This window comes from Benincasa hispida, chromosome 7, assembly GCF_009727055.1.
Source record: "Benincasa hispida cultivar B227 chromosome 7, ASM972705v1, whole genome shotgun sequence".
NCBI classification, from domain to species: domain Eukaryota; kingdom Viridiplantae; phylum Streptophyta; class Magnoliopsida; order Cucurbitales; family Cucurbitaceae; genus Benincasa; species Benincasa hispida.
This window is the reverse complement of record NC_052355.1, coordinates 45,508,335-45,530,110: the sequence shown is the minus strand read 5'-3', so window position 1 is coordinate 45,530,110 and position 21,776 is coordinate 45,508,335. Positions and strand designations below refer to the sequence as shown.

The following is a 21,776-nucleotide window of genomic DNA, read 5'->3' as shown; positions in this document are numbered from 1 at the left end:
AAAAAAAAAAAAAAAAGAAAAAGAAAAAGAAAGAAACAAGGGGTATATCTTTAAAAACTCATGAACAATCCATATTCTGTACATTCTATGCACACATGTACTTTTCAAATCTTCATGTTTAGACTTTGTATAGAAGTCTTGTTAAGTTTTGATTTTCATTCAAGAATATTGTATCATTTTTAATGCAGCCTAAAGAAGGGGGGAAGGGATGTTGTGGAATTTTTACCATAGAAGAAGATTTTGGAGGATTTCTTTTTGTTCTCAAGCAGAATGAGAACTCTTGGTTAAACTATAAGGGAGATGACTTCTACATCCCCTTGTCAAATTCTGGTAACTTGCCTGGTCAACAGAGAGAGAGCGAATTAAAAGATGCAGGAGTATCTAAAAAATCTGGAGAAGAATCTGAAGGAGTTTCTGTTACTGCTTATACTGATGGAATTATCAAGGAAATAAGAAATTTGGTTACTGACATTTCTTCTCAGAAGACTAAAAAGAAAAAAACCAAAGAAGCACAAGAAAGCATTCTACAGGAAATTGAAAAATTGGCAGCTGAAGCCTATAGTATCTTCAGAAGTTCTGCTCCAACTTTTACAGAGGAAGTAATTGAGATGCCTAAACCTGTAGAACCACCTGTGCAAATATCCTCTGGCACAGGTTCGGGTTTTGAAATATTGTGCCAAGGGTTTAATTGGGAGTCTCACAAATCTGGAAGATGGTACATGGAACTTAAAGAGAGAGCTGCAGAATTATCCTCCCTTGGTTTCACTGTGCTATGGTTGCCACCTCCAACTGAATCTGTGTCACCAGAGGGGTACATGCCGAAGGACTTGTATAATTTAAATTCCAGGTATATAAATATATTTATAAAATATTATAATTGACATGACTTGATGATTTTAATATAGGTTTCTATAATAATTCTTCATATGAAGAAACATGTAGAACCTTTTTCTTCTCAATCCGCCCCTAGATTAAAGCATTATCACTTGTTGAGTAACAATTATCATCTAATGATCCTTCAAAACTGTTCTTCTATCTCATGCATGGAGTCTAGAGAAATGTGTTCTAGTAATCTGAGAACAATCTCCTCAAGTTTACTCTTTCCCCTCATATTTAGTATATTGAAAAAATAGAAGGCATCATCATTACGAGGAGGATCTTTAAATTTTATATTTGTCAAGACTCTACTTTGTTCTTTTCAGATATGGTAACATTGATGAGCTGAAGGATGTTGTGAAGACGTTCCATGATGTTGGGATAAAGGTTCTTGGTGATGTTGTGCTAAATCATCGTTGTGCACATTTTAAAAATCAAAATGGTATTTGGAATATATTTGGTGGCCGCTTAAATTGGGATGATCGTGCAGTAGTTTCAGATGATCCACATTTTCAGGTTTGATTTTTCTTTTTGACTTCTCTGATACATGAATTTTCTTACAATGTAAATCGTTGCATGACTATCAAAATAACAAATTGAATGGATTGTTAATGATTTCTGAAAATGTTGACAAATGCTTTGCAAGCAAATACTTCTTATCCCCATTCTGTTTTAAAAACTTGACAACACGTAGTGTACCATGGTAGACCCTGCACAGGTGTGTAAGTGTCCCATTGAAGTTTATCATTAATATTGAGACGTCACCTTCATTTACATACTTACATTTTTTTATAAGTATTTTTGGTTACATGGACAAGAAAATTGATTATTCATTTTTCATGTCATGTGAAGGGTAGGGGCAACAAAAGTAGTGGAGATAACTTCCATGCTGCGCCTAACATTGATCATTCACAAGATTTCGTGAGAAATGATATTAAAGAATGGTTATGCTGGTTAAGGTTAATTCCTCAATTAATCCTTTTTTGGCTGAACTATTAATTTATGTGGATCTTTTATTTATTTATTTTAGTCCTCTATATGAAGACCTTATCGTATTAAAAAACAAACGTTAAGGAGTATTTACTAAGTAGTGTGACATAATAACCCAAAAGTTGGACATAGCAGTGAAAAGAGGCTTTCGACTCAACCACAAGGTCCCTAGTTCAATGCCCTCTCATCATGTAGGCTGTTATTTGAGACGTCTATATTTGAGACCTTTTCTTTTTTACTGATAAGTGCTGATATGGTTAGATATAATTCCTCTCTTTGAACATGCTTTCCTAATCATTTTAAATCTCTTTTGCACCTTGCTTTTAAAAATTCGAGTAGTACTATGTTTATGCATATGTTTCTGGCTGCTGACATGCAGAAAGGAAATTGGGTATGATGGATGGAGGCTTGATTTTGTCAGAGGATTCTGGGGTGGTTATGTGAAGGATTACTTGGATGCAAGTGAACCTTACTTTGCTGTTGGCGAATACTGGGATTCCCTGAGCTATACGTATGGTGAGATGGATCATAATCAAGATGCTCATAGGCAGAGAATTGTTGACTGGATAAATGCTACTAATGGAACTGCTGGGGCATTTGATGTTACTACCAAAGGGATCCTTCATTCTGTAAGCTTTCATTTAATTAAATGGTTGTCAAATCTATGGAGATGTCCTGTGAGATTAGTCGAGGTGCACATAAGCTGGTCTCGACGTTCACATATATCCGAAAAAAATCTGCAGAATATGTTTTCTGAGCTTATTCACTTTCTTTCTTTTTTTTTTTTTTTTTGTGATTATACTCATAAGAAAAAGAAATTTTATTACGATGTCATAATTTCTGCTTTCTTCTTGTATCTGTTTTAGATATGTCTGACGGATTCAATTATAAAAATCATATTGTTGTTCGTATGATGCGGTATTTCTGCAGCAATCCCTAAGATTCTTGATGCTTGTAAAAAGTTTTCTTACTACTCGTGGAAAGTTATATACTTCTGAGATGCTTATTGTACTTTTCCACGTTCTTTTTTCTGTAACCATTTGGAAAATATCTCTTACAGGCACTTGATAGATGTGAATATTGGCGATTATCAGATGAGAAGGGAAAGCCTCCTGGAGTTGTTGGATGGTGGCCCTCTCGTGCTGTTACCTTTATAGAGAATCATGACACTGGATCTACTCAGGTTTAAACATCTTAAGAACTAGTCTATTGCATTTAAAGCTGAAATCTACTGGGTGAAACATTCATTCGAGATGCACTTTGATTTTACGGATTGATAACCTAGTTCTACAACTATACTCTTGCAATGGTTAATGTGATATAAAATATCATTTTGATCTTGGTATTTTGGATCTTACTCTTTTTTTTTCAATATCTTAAAATTAGTCAATATTGTTTGAAGTTAATATTTGTGGTAATTGGTTAAATTATAATGATAATCTATGCAAGAAATGACACCATATGGATGGAATATATAGAGATAAAAGACTAATAGAGACTAAATTTAGGGACTCGAAGTAACCAAAATGATATTTTAACCTATTATTAAATTGATAATCATATCAATTTCTGTGATTTTCTGTACATTTCTTTATGCCATATAGAATCATCAAGTTTCAGGAAATGTGAATTTACATTTCTTTGTACCATTTAGTATCAACCTCTCTTTCTTTCTTTCTTTCTTTTTTTTTTTTTTTTTTTTTTTTTTTTTTTAATAATATATTTTTATGTTGTTTTTTTTCATCTTGTAGGGTCATTGGAGATTTCCTTGTGGGAAGGAAATGCAAGGATATGCTTACATCCTGACTCATCCTGGGACACCATCTGCATTCTATGACCACATTTTCTCCCACTACAAATCTGAAATTGCAGCACTTATTTCCCTCAGAAAACGGAATAAAGTTAACTGCCGGAGTGTAGTAAGTATAAATGACCTTTTCCAAAAATTCAAAAAAAAAACAAAAAAGAAAAACAAAAACAAAAAAATGAAGAAAGTGACCACTATGAACTTTATTTTCCTCACCTTTTTGCCTTCTTTGGGATGTTTTTTCATTTTCACATTCATTGGATCAATAGTAATATATTCTTTTTCTTTCCCTCTTTTTCCTTTTTCTATACTAAGAAACCCATTACTTCATTGAAAGAAACGGGGGAAAAAAAAAAGTGCTGGAACTACAAAAGAATTTCGAATGCAAAGAACACCATGGAGCTGTATTCTGTACAAAAATACATGGAATTGAAGGCTGATGACTTATCTTCAAAGTTTCTAACATTCCTTACTTCCATATATGCCACAAAAAGCCCTGATCGTACAGCTGTATAAAATACATTTCAGATTGAACATCCACTATATATCAATCTATGGAATTGAAAATATACTCCTGATTTGTATACATCATGGTCAATTATCTGGTTTACTGTGAAGGCAAGTTAGGCCTTTGCCATCTGATAAATGGAAGGTATAAAGTCCATAAATTGAACTGGAATTACATGCCCGTTGGTATTAACAGTGTTGGTTGGCTGTTGCCAAGTGGAAAATTACTTGCACTGGCAATTTCTTCGACTCTGTACTTCTTTCTCTTCACTTTTTAGAGGATTGTAGTTTCTCAGTAACATTCATCAGTCGCAATGCCACGAACCTCCTATTGGCCTATGCTTTAATCACTTTGTACTGTATTTTTAGGTTACAATTGAGAAGGCAGAAAGGGATGTCTATGCAGCCATCATTGATGAAAAAGTTGCTGTGAAGATTGGACCAGGAAATTTCGAACCGCCTAGTGGATCCAGTGGATGGTCATTGGTTATTGAGGGAAAAGACTACAAGGTCTGGGAAGTATCAAAGTAAATTCAGGTGAATTCTGAAATTTAGACAATAGCTAACTTCTAGGAGACTTTGTGCTTGTTGGATGATCCTCATGTAAACTGTACCAGAAGGCTGAAGATAATACTGCTATTGGATTGTGGATAGGAGATTTATACTGTTTTCTATGTATCATACATATTCATTGGCTCTATTAGAAGCATTCATCGAGGAGGCTGTTAATGTTATTGTAAAGTTCACCAATTGGTGGCTATGTATAAACTTTTCAGCAGGTTAATAATATACAAGGAGATGTGGGTGATGCAATTGTAACCCTTTTTTCCCACCTCAGCTTACTATCTTATTCCACTTATAACATTTTTTCCTTCATAATTTGTATTTTCCAAGCAAGGGAGGAGATGTCTTTCCCATCCTCTGTTTTGATCCCTAAAATTGTGTAATAATTACATGAAATTTATTGATATTATCTAGTTCGTAATGTTGTGATTTATATTGACAAGTTTAGTCTTTTATCTTTGGAGTTTGTGTAATACATCCCTAAAATTTAAAAAGTTTTTAATTGGTTTTGAATTTTAAAAAGTGTAAAATAAGTCTCTAAATTATTGATTTTATATCTAACAAATTCTTGAACATTTAATATTGTGTCTAATAGATTTTTAACATTTAAAAAAATTTATGAACTTATTGGATATAAAATTAAAAATTTAATGATCTATTAAACACACGATTCACTTTTATAGATAACAGATTTGTCAATTTTAAAAAAAAATGTTGAATAAACACAATTGAAAATTCATATACTTTTTTTACATTTTTAAAGTTTTAAACTTATTAAATACAAAATTAAAAGTTCAATGACCTATTGTACTAAAAAAATTAACCTATTAAATACTTTTCAAAGTTCAATGATTTATTAAATACAAACATAAAAGTTCAAGGACTACTTCGCAACTCAACATTTACATAATAATAATGGTATGATGGAAGTATATGTTTACTTATAAAAGCAAAAACTATATATATGTATATATATAGTGATATAATGATATGATCTTATTAGAACTTTTAGATAAAATTACAAGATTAGTTTGTGTGTAATAGGCCTTTAGAAAGAATTTACAAATTTTTAACGGTTTAATTTTTTATTTAATATATTCCAAAATTTTTAAAGTATCTAATGAAATTCTCGATAATGTCCCTAATATCTTCAACATTTTCTAAAATTTATGGATTGCCTAATAAGTTTGTGAATTTTAAAAATGGTCAAATAGGCCAATATCAAAAGGTTTATGGTTTTTTTTTTTTATGATTTTAAAATTTTAGAGACCTTTTAAATATGGTATTGAAAATTTATGAATGTATTAAATATTTTAAAGATTTCGAGATCTATTAAACAAAAGTTAAAAAATTTAAGGATTAAATTTAAAATTTAACCAAAATTTTAAAAGCTATCATAAAGTACTGGAGAGTAAAATTCGTCAAAAGAACCCCTAAGCTTTCTAATTGGTTAGTATATATTTTGAACTTTGAATTATACCAAGAAGAGGAAGAATGAAAAAGAAAGGGAATTATAACAATAATAGAAAGCTTAATTTGTTCCACGTCTGTTTATAAGCAACGGAAATAGAAAAACAGCCGAAGCTGGGCCACAAAAAATATCAATATTAGTAAATAACTGTTTTAACCGTTCAAATGGGAAACGGTTCTCCCTTCTTCCCGCCATGAACGACCTTCTCCAACCCCTCATCTTCCTCTGTTTTCCTTTTTAACATCTTCATAAAACCCTCTTCTTGCCCATCATACAATTGTCTCCGATCCTCAAGCGAATCCTTTTGTGTTTCGCTTGAGGTTTAAATTCCTTTAACCATTGTTAAGGCTGACCCAATCTCACAACAACAATTCATCATCATCCCGTAAAAATGGCTATACTTCGGCTGCTGCTAACATTGTCCTTTCTGGCTTCTACCGCATTTGCTAACATCGGAAACGTAGATGACTACTGGAAAGCACGTGCCGCTGAGGCCGAACAAGCCGCCGCGGATGCCTTCGAGCCTAATCCTGAGAACGTCACCAACTACTTCAATGCCAAAGTTGGCCAGTAAGTTTGAAATTTGTAGTTTCTTACAACTTTAATAATTGAACTAAATTCAGAATTGGGGGAATGAATTAATGGGGGTTGAGTATGATGCAGGGTATTGATTGGAACCAACAGTACGAGGAGGAATTTGAAGAAATATACAGGCCCATGTCTAGCCACTAATCCCATTGATCGGTGCTGGAGATGCGACCCCAATTGGGCCCAGAACCGGAAGAAGCTAGCAGATTGTGTTCTGGGTTTTGGCCACAAGACCATTGGTGGAAAGTTGGGTCCATACTACGTCGTGAATGACTCGTCGGACTCGGACCTCATGAACCCGAAACCTGGGACTCTTCGTCATGCTGTGATCCAAAAGGGACCTCTGTGGATCATCTTCTCTACCAACATGGCCATTAGGCTCACTCAGGAGCTCATCATGACCAGCGACAAGACCATTGATGCAAGAGGGGCTAATGTTCAGATTGCTTATGGGGCTGGCATTACTCTTCAGTACATCAAAAATGTCATCATTCATGGCCTTCGTATCCATCACATTGTCGTAGGTAGTGGCGGAATGATTAGAGATGCCGTCGATCATGTGGGTTTGAGGACTATGAGCGATGGTGACGGAATTTCCATCTTCGGTTCCTCCAACGTTTGGATCGACCATGTTTCTATGTCCAGGTGTCATGATGGTCTCATTGATGCCATTATGGGATCCACTGCCATCACTATATCCAATTGTCACTTCACTCACCACAATGAGGTAATAGCGTATCCTATTCTGAAACAATGTGACTGCCAGTTTTATATAATTGAAGTTAAAAACTAAGTTATATACAGGTGATGTTGTTTGGAGCGAGTGACGGGTACTCGAACGATCAAATAATGCAAGTGACAGTAGCATTCAACCACTTTGGTCAAGGATTGGTGCAGAGGATGCCGAGGTGCCGATGGGGATTCTTCCATGTTGTCAACAACGACTACACTCATTGGCTTATGTATGCCATTGGTGGTAGCCAGCATCCCACCATCATCAGCCAGGGAAATCGCTTCATTGCTCCTCCCAATGTATATGCTAAAGAGGTAATCAAATATTTAACAAACAACTCAAGCAATTCATATGCTTTTAATTTTGTCAAGAAACTAAAAGTGGGTGTGAACTTAACTTAGGTGACAAAGAGAGAGTACTCACCAGAGGAGGTTTGGAAAAGCTGGACATGGAGATCAGAGGGAGACTTGATGATGAATGGAGCATTCTTTGTTACCTCAGGCGATCAAAGCAAGAGAAGACCCTTCTCAAGGATGGATATGATCTCATACAAACCAGGGACATACGTTAGAAGAATGACACGTTTTGCAGGAGCGCTTGCCTGCTTCGTCGGTCGCCCTTGCTAAATTCAACTCCCAATTTTCTACCACACATCACCGTCAACAAACAGATTCATGATACTAATTTTTGGGATCAACTGCTCAACTCACAAGCTTAGTTTTTCTTTTTTGGCTGTGTCGACTGATTTGGGTGAAGCCATAAACAAACATATCACATTCTGTATACTCTGTGGCTTTCAAGATCTCTCATATAACTGAACTTATTTTATGATAATCTCTTTTCTATTTTCATGTTTACTTCCTTCTAGTTACCATGAAAATAATAAACATTTATGATTACTGGATTTTTAAACGGTGAAGAAAGTTATACACATGGGGGAAATGAACTGTTTCGGAAGAATCTACCAAATGTTAAATTAGATAAACGTAAATTTGAGGAGCATTCTAAAATATAATGTAACAACTTTATCCGCTTGATTTGATAGAGCTCTACTTGCTTGCTGCATCTCAAGTACTCTTGGTTCAATCTGAAGATTCATCTACAAAACTCACTAACTTTTGTTCGAAATCACTGAGGATATACCCACACGATTATGTTTAGACCATAACTCTGATACCAATTAATAAGGACTATGAAACCTCTACCAATCTCCACAATAGTATGATATTGTCTATTTTGGACATGAAATTTTCATGACTTTACTTTTGGAACCATCCAAAAGGCCTCGTACTAATGGAAAAAATCGATTTCTCTCTTTTCCAACTAACTTTGTTTGCACCTAAAAACCCTTACATATCATTGATTTTGTAGAATCTAGAGGTAAACTGAATTTCTCAATACTAAGGTTTATTTGTGTGAAGGAGTAACCAATTTCTCAAAGTATAATATGAATACTGTAATCCAGTAACATTGTTGCACATTAGCGAGCATCAATTACTTCTTCCACATGCATACACTAATAATCTGAAAGCAGAGGAAGGATCAAGAAGAAACCAAAGTCTTAAAACCTGAGCAGGGCTCTTGGTTGGTCTTCTATAAAATCTGTTGAAAGTGTTTCAGTAAGTTCTTGAAGAGCCTGAAAGAGTAATTGAGACACTTACAAACAACTGAACAAGTAATAAATATTAAACCAATACAAGGACACTTATGCTAGCGTCCATTTGATGCTTTTTCAGTGCATTTGAGAAATAAATGCCGATCATAGAAAGTTTTGAAAGGTCAATTTGTGCTTAGGAATAAACCAATTGGGGGATGCTGCATATTGTATATAGGCCTTCAGTTTCCAGATGCGCCAGCAGCCGTGCAAGCAATGGGATGGATGATGGATACAAATATTAGTTTCATAGGAAAGCATGAAGTCGAGAATCGGATACATTATATAACATCAGTTCCAAGAACTGATTCAAGTACTTAAATTGATCACATATGATAAATATGTGAAAAGTTGAAGAAATATAAGTTAGGTTCTTGTTTTTGTATGGATGACCTAAACTTTTTTTAAAAAAATGAAATTTGATCCGTTTTTTTAAAAACATAACTTTCGAACCTTTTGTTAGCATCATATAGGGTTCTTTTTTTTTTTTAATGATTATTTTTTTTCCTTATCTCTTATTCTAGTTCTAGCTTACTTTTTAGTTCACTTTCTTGCTCTTACTCTTTACATATTAGTTCATTTGACATTTGAAAAAACTCCATTTATTGTCAACTACTGTCGCACATTGTTAAAGGGAGAAGAAACAACTCTGGACGAGAGCATAGTCATTGCTAGAGACAGAATTCAAAGAAGGAATCACATGAAGGAGAGAGATTTATGGGAGAAATAAAACTAGAATTGTCAAAACCTTATTTTAAAAATCCATGCGACATTTTGACCCAATTTGTTAGGTCATTTTATCCAATAATCCATATAACTTCCCGACCTCTCTACCAACAATGAAATTAATTAGCGAACCATAAATCCAACTATAAAGAGACTATTTTAAAATAACTTCAAGACCCCTTCAACCATTACAAAATTTAAAATAAAAATTTAGAGACCAATTTTCTTCTTTTAACTTGGGACAAAATAAAATATATTTTAAGACCTTTTTTTGTCCCAAAAATAGTTTAAAATAAATATATGAATTATTAGTGTTTTTTTTTTTTTCAAATTCAAATGTCTTTCTAACCATTTTAAAATTACCAAATTCCCATAAATTCACTTTTTGGGTTATTTTCCAGGAATGGGCCCAAAATATGGTCATTCCTTCCACAAATTCCCTAATTATAAGCCCAAGGGCCCAGAGGGGAGGAGGAAACAAGACGCAATGCTTGAGAGAGAGAGAGAGAGAGAGAGAGAGAGAGAGATGCTGACCATTTCAATGTAAAAATACCAAGTGGCAGCTGAAGGAGACACATTCATAAACGTGGCAGGAAGTTGGGATATTAGCGATAATTCATGAAGAACAACAGTTAAAAGAGAGAGGGAACATGTTTGTTAAACTGGAAAAACTTTCTGATCCTATTTCCTGAATTCATTTGATGATCCACAACAAAGAGCCTTACGAGAAGCACATCTTCTGAGGTAGGTATAAGATGTTTTTTCTTAAACGTTTCAATCACGAGATCATATTGTGTTTTTTAATCAACTTTGACGACGTCCAACTGTAGTTTTCTCATATATATTATTTGGATGGTGAAGAATAGGAGAATCTTTGGTCAGTGGAGAGTTTTGCGAGTCCCTTAGATTTAACTTGTCTTTATGCTCGTCATGTTAATCGGCTTTAATTACTTGCTTGGTCTCATCCTTTTGATTGTGTACACTCTTGTCACTAGTCTTGGGACTTTTCTTGGCGTGCTTGTTTTTGTTTGATCTTGTTCATAGAAAGTCATGTGATTGCGATGCACGTCACTTGAAATATTTCTGAAATATGAAAATTTTCGATCCAAATTTACTACCAGAATAGGGTAAGAATTACCCTAATATCAAATAAAATAAATTGAACTTAATAAATATACTATTTGTTGAAATGGGTGGGTTTCGGTGAGAATGTGCAAAGACAGAGAGTCTGACTCTTAAAACATTGTGGAGAGATTTCTTTAATCAAAATGAAGACTTGTCTAAAGTTTATTTTTGAAAGATGAAATGATCCTATTGACGTCCTCTTGAATTTATTTATGAACCTTAGTACGAATGAATGATTCGTTTTTCTAGGATCTCAGTTTACAACATATGGAACAAGGAAAGGAGGTTAAGTATTCTGCATTGTCAAACTGCGAATCTTATTTTGAGCGCATTCAATCTACGAAGAAACTTCCGAAATTCTTACAAGAGACACTGAATGATGCATTCGCCAGGATCCCAGTGTCGTCATTTCCTGGAGTCCCAGGAGGCAGAGGTAATAATGAGTACCAACAACTTCAATTTTAGAATTTCATTCATATGAATATGCATAAAAAATTATTAGACGGGTTGAATAAAAAGAAAAACACTTTTTGCAGTTATTGAGATTCCAGCAGACACAACTATTGCTAATGCTGTAAAGATTCTATCTGAATGCAACATCTTATCAGCTCCTGTAACAAATCCAAATGCAAAAGCAAGTATGAATTGGAGAGATAGGTACCTTGGAATTGTAGATTATTCGGCAATTATCTTGTGGGTGTTGGAGAGTGCAGAACTTGCCGCAGCTGCTTTATCTGCTGGTTCAGCTACTGCTGTTGGAGTTGGTGCAGGAGCTGTTGGTGCTATTGGAGCATTGGCATTAGGGGCAACAGGCCCTGTTGCAGTCGCAGGGATAGCTGCAGCGGCGGTTGGAGCTGCTATGGCTGGTGGTGTTGCTGTCAATAAAGGAATCGGTAAAGATGCTCCCACAGCTGCTGATAATTTAGGAGAAGATTTTTACAAAGTCTTACTGCAAGAAGAGCCATTCAAATCAACAACAGTAGGCTCTTAAACTATGCCAGTAGGGTAACTCTTATAGCTCAAATTAACGAAACTACGTACTACTTCATATCATATGTAGTCATTTTCTTGGTATTCATGTACTGATATGTAGAGCCATTGTTCTCCATGGTGCAACCGTGTTACAAGACAAAAATGTCAGTCCTACCCAAAAATAGAATAGGCTGTGCAACAATTTTGGAAGAACTAGACACTAACACTTCGATGTTTCAGGTTCAGTCAATATTGAAATCCTACCGTTGGGCTCCGTTCCTTCCAGTGACCCTAGATAATTCCATGTTATGTGTCTTACTGCTACTTTCAAAATATAGATTGAGGAATGTACCTGTCATTGAATCAGGGAAACCTGACATCAAGAATTACATAACTCAATCTGCAGTAGTTCAAGGTCTTGAAAGGTGTAGAGGAAGAGACTGGTTTGACTGTATAGCTGCAAGACCTATTTCTGATTTGGGACTTCCTTTCGTGTCTTGTAACGAGGCAGGTATTCATAATGGCTGATTTGGGTTTGTAAAATTTTCGAACTTTAATGGTCATTTCTCGTTTTGGTCAGGTTATTAACATCCAAAGCAACGAGTTGATATTGGAAGCTTTCAAGCGAATGAGAGATAATCATATTGGTGGCCTTCCAGTTGTGGAGGGGCCAAAGAAAAGGATGGTGGGAAATATAAGTATAAGAGACATAAGATATTTACTGCTTAAACCTGAACTTTTCTCCAATTTCAGGTAGGATAAAAGGGTGGAATCTTCTTTATGCACGTTGAATTACGTTTAATTCACATACTTGACCTTATACTATAGAAAGCTCTAGTAACTGCGAACTATGAATATCAATAAATGTGGATAGAAGAAACATGCCTGGAAAGGATACCATAGTAATTATGTTAGAAACTAGTGCCACAGAGAGGTAATGAACTTGCTTTTATGACTCATATGGGCTAATTCCTTCTTCCTTCTCTATATTATCAAATATCAAGTGTGTTTGAGCTCTAAGAGCCTATTTTTTTTAATTAATCTTTTATGTATTTCAATCGTGGGATTTCAGGAAGCTCACCGTTATGGATTTCATCAAAACAGTCGTCACGTTGACTCAAGATATTGGTAAACTTGCCCCACCAATTACCTGCAAACTTGATTCAACTCTTGGCTTTGTTATTCATAGCCTTGCTTCCAAGTCAGTCCACAGGATCTACGTCGTAGCTGGTGATGACGAAGTTGTCGGGGTCATCACCCTGAGGGATGTGATCTCGTGCTTCATTTTTGAACCACCCAACTACATAATCAACAACTTTGGATTTTCTGCCGAAGAAATGTTGAATCAGTGACATTTACAAGTGTTTTCTTAACAATTGACAGATATGCAAGATGTAAACTAGTTGCGAATTCTGGTTTGACATCAAAAGTATACTAGTTACTCTGCTTATGTACTCTACTCTTAAACTAATGTCAGATAGCTTTCCCAATCCTTAATCTATAATTATATCTCTTACTTCTTCCCACCTTTATTGGATAATATAACAAATGGAAGTGGGTCCTTCGGCTCTAATTCTGAAGTTCTCAAAGCCATTTCTTCGCCCAGTTTAGAATCTTTGTGCAAGCTATCAGAACTAAGCAAAGAAGCAAGAGATGGCCCATCAAATTCTGCCAACAAAGTAAAAGGCTACGGTAGAAATACAGGCTACAATAGCTTGTATTTCAGACAAAGTTTAGTGACATGAGCTGTCCAATACTTAAGCAATGAGGGCATGCAGCCGATTGTATCAATAGAAGGTAGGAAAAGAAATTTATTTGCCCAATTTACTCAAGCAAATAAGGAAATTCTGAGTGGAGAAGGAGACCGAGGGCTTCCATGGTGAAATTCACCCAAGAAAATGCTGAAATTTAAAGGAAACTTGAGGTTTGTTTGAGTTTTAGAGCCATGGAAGCAAGCTGGACTTTTTGGTAGGTTTTGAGCTATTTAGGAAGAATTAGAAGCTCAAAATTGAAAGTAATTTGAATTGATTTGGTTAGAGATCATGTTTTCTGTACTAAAAATGCAATTTGGAAATTAGATGTAATTTGGAAATTAGATGTTTGAAAAGGGGTTGAAGTGAAGGAACTCTTATTCAAGAGTACCTACGAGCGGAAGCGGATCTTTCCAATTTATTGTGACAAAATTTCTACATATACATTCAAACATACAGATAACATTCATAACGCTAAATTATTGGCATGCTCAAAGGAACAATAAACAAGAGATCGAGAGATCATACCAGTTGAAGTCTTTTTCTTTTGCTGGAACGATAAGCTATCGTTTAGCAAATCCCGATCGTCTACCTCGAACAATCTCCACACGAACAGAAGGAAACGGGGACGACACCACCACTCAGGAGCCCTTAGTATTATTGGAGTGAGAATCCAAAGGGTGGGTTTTGTTCGGATTTGGTAGAGGGAAGAAGGAAGGAAGATCGTATACAATGATCAAGCAAGTGGGAGAAAGGCTCGTCTATCGTATAGACAAAATGCTTGATCGTTTAGGTGAAGTATATGATCGTGTAGGAAAAGATAAGCGATCGTCTTAATGATCGTGTAGGAAAAGCTAAGCGATCGTCTATACAATAGTAAATATCGGGCGAACGATCATAAGCGATCGTTTAGTAAACAGCGTATGTGGGTGTAAGCGTTAAGCGATCGCTCAACACTATCATATAGGTAAGCGATCGTTCAGCATTATCATGTAGGCTTTGGTTTTTTACTACGCGATGACACACTTTAATACTATGTTCACGTATCCAATGCTTAACACACCGTGAGCTATTTAAGCGTCTCAAATCAATTCTTCATCTTACTCATCCGTTATGAAAACATAAGAGACGTCGGCCAATTATTCTTTAACCATCCAATTAATAGACAATAAATATAATCACATTATATTCATAATCTATGAATTAATATCATATATTAACCATAGTATTTTTCCTCCGGTAGATATAAATCATATTTGTATCCAATTTCCTCCAAATTAATGTATCTCATACATAAAATTAATTAGATCATATATAATTAACTAGTTCAATTATATCATATATAATTAAACTCCCTCTCGTCAATTTGAACATTTCAAACTAACCCCAAAACTGATTCTCAACTTGATTTCCAAGCTACCAAGGGGACCTTATGGACTTATGGCTCGAAGCTCCAACGGTACGTGAATAACTGACCAACCTTTTTAGCCACGATATCCACCATCCGTTAACTGCCAGGCATTCCACTAAAGACTGACATTTGAACTCTTCTTACCATAGATATATTTCTATGTCCATTGAATATAACCAATCATCAATACGATGACCCTTCACAAATGCTTGTAAGTACAAATGGCCAATTTACCGTTTTGCCTCCGTAGTTACATCTTACTTCTTAAATACCATTGATCCCTCTAATGAACAATATAACATAGTCCTACTATGTGTGAACACCTCTCGGGCCATGAGAAGGTGTGTGGCGTCGCATCATTCAAGCCCCAACTTAAGAGAGCAATCTATCTATTCAGCCTTGCTTCGAGGAATGAGTGAACTCCATCTTATGAAGTTGAGTTCCCATCTCCCAAATCAGACGAATCCCCAAAGTGGTAGGTTTAAGTCGGTACTCTGGCCACTCGCACCCATGCAAATCAAAGAACCGCTCTCAATGGTAGGAGTTCCCAACTCACTCAGGATTGAGGTCATGTTACCTATGGTCATCCTAGTGAAGTGAAGTCTTTATCATGAACGGAGTTATATGACAAGACGTTAACACTTCGAGGTCAGATCTTATACAAACTCTTTGTATAGGATGCCCCCGCTTGCATGTCCTCTACACAAATGATCGGGATTAGACCATCTGTGACAAGTCACAACACTTGTAACTATTCCACAAAGCGGTTACGTTCATAGTGTTACCAAGATAAGGTTTCCCTCTTATATCCATATGCTACAGACCATTTTAGTTGTCACTTAAGACATAATCCACTTGTATGTCACTACATACATGCTTAAGTTACATAAAGACAACCAAGGATATTAAGTTTATTGGTTTGTGGTAAAATAAAAAAAAAATCTAAATGTGCAAAATCAAGAAGTGAAGTAAATATCATATATATTATACATCACAAGTGTTCGTACAAAATTGTTTACAAACTACAGGACACGAGACTTTAGGACACAAATTCCAATATGAAGAAGCTAGGCAAGGGAAGTAGTCTGTTGGTGGGCACCCAGTGCAGCACTTATTGCGCACCATTGTGCATGCAATGGCGCCCAACCAAGCGACCACCATTGCCCAGGCCTACAAACTTATTTGTTGCGGCCTGCACAAGTGAAATCCCTCACTCGCACGCACCATCGATGCCTAGCATCGCACGTTCAATGCCTAGCATGTGCATGCGTGCTGCTGCCCACACACTCATCAGGACACCCTGTGCACGTATCCTAGCACCCATGCCTACCCCTGGCTATGCACCTAGTTGTCGTGAGCTTGGCATTGGCTTGACTTGAGAATTTGGAGTTGGTAAGCAAATTTTGGGTCCATTTAAGAGTGTTATGGATTTTTAGCTTAAAAATGATTAAATATGGACTCTAAGAGGAATTTAAGGATTTGTTAGAAACTAAAAGAAGTATGGAATATTTTGAAAGCTATTAGGATTATTTAGAGGTTAACCAAGGGTTCTAATTCATTTTTCAGGACAAACATAGATCGGAATAGCCTATAGATCGTTGGGAGCTAACCAATGACAGTGAATGACAAAATGTTTTAAAAATTAGTTCTTGAATGTTTCTAAGCATGATTTCCCTTGATATAAAGTTTTATCTCAATGCTATGATGAAAATGGTTGATTTACCATAAGATTCATGATTTACATTTTCAAAGGCTATGACTTAAGCATGTTTATGAAACTTGAATTTTATTAGTATGATTTGAATCATTATGTTCCTAATGAGCTATTTGTCATTCATGCTTTGATACCTATGATATGTTTACATTATCTTGATGCTAAAGCATAGTTTTATGAACCCTTGAATCATGTACTCTAATTTGAAGACTCTGATATCCAAGGAGATGAAGGTATCTGGGAAGTTCATAGAATATATATGATATAGGTCTATGGGATCCACCTTGGCACACACATAGGTTTTCAGTCGTGTGCATGGGTGTTTAGCCTTTTGGGGGCATTTCTACGTGCGTGTATGAGAGTTATCAATGCTTATTGTATTGGCTTCACTCTATTTCAGCTAAGGTTATCGAAGTTAGGTGTGTTGAGTTTGCTCTACCTCATCTAAGGCTTAGGGTATAAGTTCTATGTATGTTTTATAAATTATGAGATCCATAAGCATGATATTCCTGATTTGACGTTATGAAAATAATTTCAGATGTCGTTACATTTGCTAAGTTAATCGATTTCCAAACATATTTACAAACTCTGAGTTCTAAAAATCTATCCTTGCTTTCTCATTGGTTATTAGTAATTTCAAGCATGTTTATACTTAACTAGTCACTTTCCCAGCTTACGTTTTTAAAATGTTTTCTTCCCCAGGCAGCGAACAAGTTCTCAGAGCCTAGTCGACTGTGGACGGTCTGCCACATCCTCAGTTGTCAGAAAGATTGAAGTCTCCTAGGTCATAATCATGTATCTTATTTGTCTCAACGTGTTGTACATATTAGTCGGGTTGTGAGGAACTTTCTGGATGTACTTATAGGTCTGTAAATCTTTTGCATGTTGAGCCCACGTTTGTATAGGTTCTGGTTGCCTAAAGGCTTGAAGAATGAAATGAATGCTTATAAATATGTTATTGTTTATCAGGCCAAACAAGTGAATAAGTTAAGCAAGGAAATAGGTGGGCAATAGATGTCATAAGAGGGTTGACATTTGTTGTCTTTGAAGGATCTCTTAATGAAGAGCATCCATGAGTGCATTCGGATCTTTCTGATTTCATCATGACCGAAATACAACATATACATTCTAACATACAGTTATACAAAGGGAAAGAGTTTTCATACCAGTTGAAGACCCTCTTCAAGTTCGGAATTCTGACACAGCGGAAGACCTCTACGCGATCCCTATCGCTCAGTAAACAAGTCGGCTGCAGTAGCACGGTCGTCTACACGAACGGCAGCAACACGGATAGCCACGAACAAGTGAACACAATGGGGACGACACCACCAAAATGGAGCCTTTGGTATTCTCAAAGTGAGAATCCAAAGTGTGGTTTTTGGTGAGTTTGGTAGAGGTTGGAGAATGAACTAATCATGTAGACAATAAGCAAGTGGGAAAGAAAAGGAAGCTATCGTATAGCTAAATGCTTATCGTTTAGAAGAAGCCACACGATAAGTGATCGTTTAGTAAAAGGTAGACGATCGTTTAGAAGACACAACACATTATACGGTCGTTTAGGAAAGCTAAGTGATCGTTTAAGGACTAGTGTGCAATCGTTTAGGCGTGAGGTGTGTGATCGTTTAGGCGCTGAGCGACTATCGTATAGGCTTTCGACTTATGCGGTCGTTTACGTTTCCACACCGATGCCACATTTTTCGAATCTTTCGAACCTTTGAAAAATGAAACAAAATTTCATTTTATTCTTTGATTACATTAACCGACGTGGCTGCTCCCACTAATACACATCTGAGAGAAATTTTAGGCCAATTATCATATAATTAACTAATTAAATAATTAATAAATATAATCACATTATATTCTTATAAATATAATCACATTATATTCTTACCCTGTAGTTTGATATCACATATCTACTATAGTAATGTCTCCTCCACATGATACAAATCATATTTATATCCAAATTTTCTCCAAAATAATTTATCTCATACATTTAGTCAATTATATCATATATAATCAACCAATTCAATTATATCATATATAATCGAACTCCCCCTTGTCAATTTAAACATTTCAAATTAACCCAAACACTGATTCTCAACTTTATCCAAGCTACCCAGGGGACCTAATGAACCTGTGGCTCGAAGCTCTAATGGTCCGTAAATAGCTGACTAAACTCTTTAGCCACGAGATCCACCATCCGTTAACTGTCAGACATTCCACTAAAGACCAACAGCTGAACTCTTCTTACCACAAATATATTTCTATGTCCATCGGATATAACCAATCATAAGTACGATGACCCTTCACAGATGCTCGTAAGTATAGTTGGGCCAATTTATCGTTTTGCCCCTGTAGTTACATCTCACTCCTTAAGTACCATTGATTCCTCTAATGAACAATACAACATAGTCCAACTATGCGTGAACACCTCTCGGGCCAAGAGAAGGTGGGTGGCGCCGTATCGTTCAAGCCGTGAATTAGCCATTAAGAGAGCTATCTATCTACTTGCCCCTACCTAGGGGCTGTCTCTTATACACATCTAGATGTGTATAAGAGACAGGTCCAAGAGAAGGTATGTGGTGCCACATCGTTCAAGCCCTGGAATCAACCCTTAAGGGAGCTATCTATCTACTTACCCCTACCTCGGGGAAGGAGTGAATTCCATCTTGTGTAGCTGAGTTCCCAGCTCCCAAATAAGACGAATCCCTAAAATGGTAGGTTTGAATCGGCGATCTGACCACTCGTACCCATACAAACCAAAGGATTGCCCTTAATGGCAGGAGTTCCCAACTCACTCAGGATTGAGGTCATGTTACCTATGATCATCCTCGTGAAGTGAAGTCTCTGTCATGAACGGTGTTATATAACGAGACGTTAACATTTCGTGGTCAGGTCTTATACAAACTCTTTGTATAAGATGCCCCCGCTCGCATGTCCCCAACACGAATGATCAGGATCAAATCATCTGTGACAAGTTACAACATTTGTGACCATTCCACAAAGCGGGTCGCATCCGTAGCGTTACCAGGATAAGGTTTCCCTCCTATATCCATATACTACAGACCATTTTGGTTATCTCTAAAGACATGATCCACTTGCATGTCACCACATACATGCTTAAGTTACATACAGATAACCAGGGATTTTAAGTTTATTGGTTTGTGGTAAAGCAAATAAAACATTCAATCGAGCAAAAAACTAGATGTGAAGTCAATATCATATATTATACAACACAAGCGTCGTACAAGCTATTTACAAACTACAGAACATGAGACTTTTAGGCATCAACCCCAACAATCTTCCACTTGTCCTAAAGCGAAGTGGGGGGTACATAAGACTAGTACAAAACAATAAACTATAGCATAAAAGACCAGTACAAGAAAATTTCCCACTTGCCCTAGTCCAGCCGCAGGCAATCCTGTAGACCCATGCTCCATAAGTGACCCTCAAACACTATAGCCGTGAGAGCCTTCATAAACGAGTCAACAACATTGTGCTCCGAAGCGATCTTCATGACGATCACGTCCCCTGATGCACTATCTCGCGGATTAGATGATACTTCCGCTCTATGTGTTTGTCGTGCCTGTGACTCCTCGGCTCATTAGAGTTCACCACTGCCTTACTATTATCACAATATAGGGTAATGGGCCTAGACATATCTGGAACAACTTCCAGTTCTGTCAAGAACTTCCTAAGTTAGACGACCTCCTTAGCAGCTTCGCCTCCATAGTAGAGTCGGCGATGCACCCCTGCTTAGTGCTTCACCACACTACAGCTCCTCCGTTAAGAGTAAAGACTGACCCTGATGTGGACTTGGGAAAGTCCTTATCAGTCTGAATGTCAGAATCCGTGTATCTAGTAAGGATCAAATCTCTAAAACCATACACGAGCATGTAGTCCCTCATTCTCCGAAGATACTTGAAGATGTTCTTCACTGTGGTCCAGTGACCTTGGCCTGGGTTAGACTGATACCTACTGACTATGCCCACAGTGTAGCAGATATCTGGACGAATATATAGCATCCCGTACATCAAATTGCCAACGACAGACGCATATGAGACTTGTCTCATCTCCTCAACCTCCTGAGGCATCTTAGGACACATGTCCTTAGACAAAGTGACTCCATGCCTGAATGACAGTAGGCCCCTCTTGGAGTCCTACATCGAGTACTTGAGCAACATTCTGTCAATGTACGATACCTGAGATAGTGCTAACACTTTGTTTTTACGATCTTGAAAGATCTGTATACCAAGAAAAAACTGAGACTCGCCCAAATCTTTCATTTGGAATTGGGTCTCTAGCCAGTTCTTAACTGCAGTCAGTAGACATACATAATTTCCAATAAGTAAGATATCATCTACGTACAACACTAAGAAGACTACTGAAGCATTGATGATCTTATTGTAGACACAAGGTTCATCAATATTTTGGTCAAAGCCATACGACTTGATCGCAATATCAAACCGTATGTTTCAAGATCGAGACGCCTGTTTCGGTCCATAAATAGATCGATTCAATTTGCAAACCTTTTGCTCTTGACCTTGGGCTATGAATCCCTTGGGTTGCACCATATAAATGTCTTCTCAAGATTGCTATTCAGAAACGTCGTCTTGACGTCCATTTGCTAGATCTCATAATTATAATAAGTTGCAATGGACAGAAGGATGCGGATCGACTTTAACATGGCAACAGACGAGAAAGTCTCCTCATAGTTGACTCCCTGTACCTGGGTATAACCCTTTACCACAAGTCGAGCCTTAAAGGTCTGTACTTTCTCATCAGCACCCTATTTGCGCTTGTAGATCCATTTACAACCTATAGGTCTTACCCCATCAGGTTGATCTATAAAATCCCATACTGAGTTGAAGTACATCGACTTCCATT

At 36.6% G+C, this 21,776-nt stretch overlaps 3 protein-coding genes across 6 annotated transcripts in view; all 3 read left to right on the top strand.

Annotated features, from left to right (window-relative positions):
- LOC120081291 (alpha-amylase 3, chloroplastic) overlaps window positions 1–5,017 on the top strand; it is an 8,304-nt gene extending 3,287 nt beyond the window's left edge. For both annotated transcript variants that reach the window (XM_039036032.1, XM_039036033.1), the window contains 7 exons: window positions 189–847; window positions 1,203–1,392; window positions 1,729–1,835; window positions 2,246–2,495; window positions 2,927–3,049; window positions 3,618–3,785; window positions 4,550–5,017. In XM_039036032.1, the coding sequence (XP_038891960.1) occupies window positions 189–847; window positions 1,203–1,392; window positions 1,729–1,835; window positions 2,246–2,495; window positions 2,927–3,049; window positions 3,618–3,785; window positions 4,550–4,711 (1,659 nt within the window). In that variant the 3' untranslated portion in view covers window positions 4,712–5,017. The remainder of the gene's footprint in view (window positions 1–188; window positions 848–1,202; window positions 1,393–1,728; window positions 1,836–2,245; window positions 2,496–2,926; window positions 3,050–3,617; window positions 3,786–4,549) is intronic.
- Window positions 5,018–6,288: 1,271 nt separating this feature from the next.
- On the top strand, window positions 6,289–10,327 carry LOC120081717 (probable pectate lyase P59). Its single transcript, XM_039036811.1, has 4 exons — window positions 6,289–6,785; window positions 6,879–7,530; window positions 7,608–7,850; window positions 7,938–10,327. The coding sequence occupies exons 1-4, from the start codon at window positions 6,607–6,609 to the stop codon at window positions 8,160–8,162; spliced, it is 1,299 nt and encodes a 432-aa protein (XP_038892739.1). The 5' UTR covers window positions 6,289–6,606; the 3' UTR covers window positions 8,163–10,327.
- Window positions 10,328–10,507: 180 nt separating this feature from the next.
- LOC120081716 (SNF1-related protein kinase regulatory subunit gamma-1-like) lies at window positions 10,508–13,503 on the top strand. Of its 3 annotated transcripts, none has more exons than XM_039036808.1 (6): window positions 10,508–10,660; window positions 11,291–11,474; window positions 11,578–12,020; window positions 12,254–12,520; window positions 12,594–12,766; window positions 13,086–13,503. In XM_039036808.1, exons 2-6 carry the CDS (start codon window positions 11,309–11,311, stop codon window positions 13,363–13,365), a joined length of 1,329 nt encoding a protein of 442 aa, XP_038892736.1. In that variant the 5' UTR covers window positions 10,508–10,660; window positions 11,291–11,308; the 3' UTR covers window positions 13,366–13,503. The 3 variants fall into 3 exon arrangements, with proteins under 3 accessions (XP_038892736.1, XP_038892737.1, XP_038892738.1); XM_039036809.1 differs by having other exon boundaries at window positions 10,516–10,664; XM_039036810.1 differs by having other exon boundaries at window positions 10,519–10,660; window positions 11,299–11,474.
- Window positions 13,504–21,776: the final 8,273 nt, after the last annotated feature.

What these genes read in the sequence shown, in the direction of transcription:
- LOC120081717 (XM_039036811.1), top strand. Translation starts at nt 6,607, where the DNA reads ATGGCTATACTTCGGCTGCTGCTAACATTGTCCTTTCTGGCTTCTACC. An exon ending in TTCAATGCCAAAGTTGGCCA is followed by an intron (nt 6,786 to 6,878) that starts GTAAGTTTGAAA and finishes AGTATGATGCAG; the next exon opens with GGTATTGATTGGAACCAACA. An exon ending in CCAATGTATATGCTAAAGAG is followed by an intron (nt 7,851 to 7,937) that starts GTAATCAAATAT and finishes AACTTAACTTAG; the next exon opens with GTGACAAAGAGAGAGTACTC.
- LOC120081716 (XM_039036808.1), top strand. Translation starts at nt 11,309, where the DNA reads ATGGAACAAGGAAAGGAGGTTAAGTATTCTGCATTGTCAAACTGCGAA. An exon ending in AGCCATTCAAATCAACAACA is followed by an intron (nt 12,021 to 12,253) that starts GTAGGCTCTTAA and finishes TCGATGTTTCAG; the next exon opens with GTTCAGTCAATATTGAAATC. An exon ending in CTTTCGTGTCTTGTAACGAG is followed by an intron (nt 12,521 to 12,593) that starts GCAGGTATTCAT and finishes CGTTTTGGTCAG; the next exon opens with GTTATTAACATCCAAAGCAA.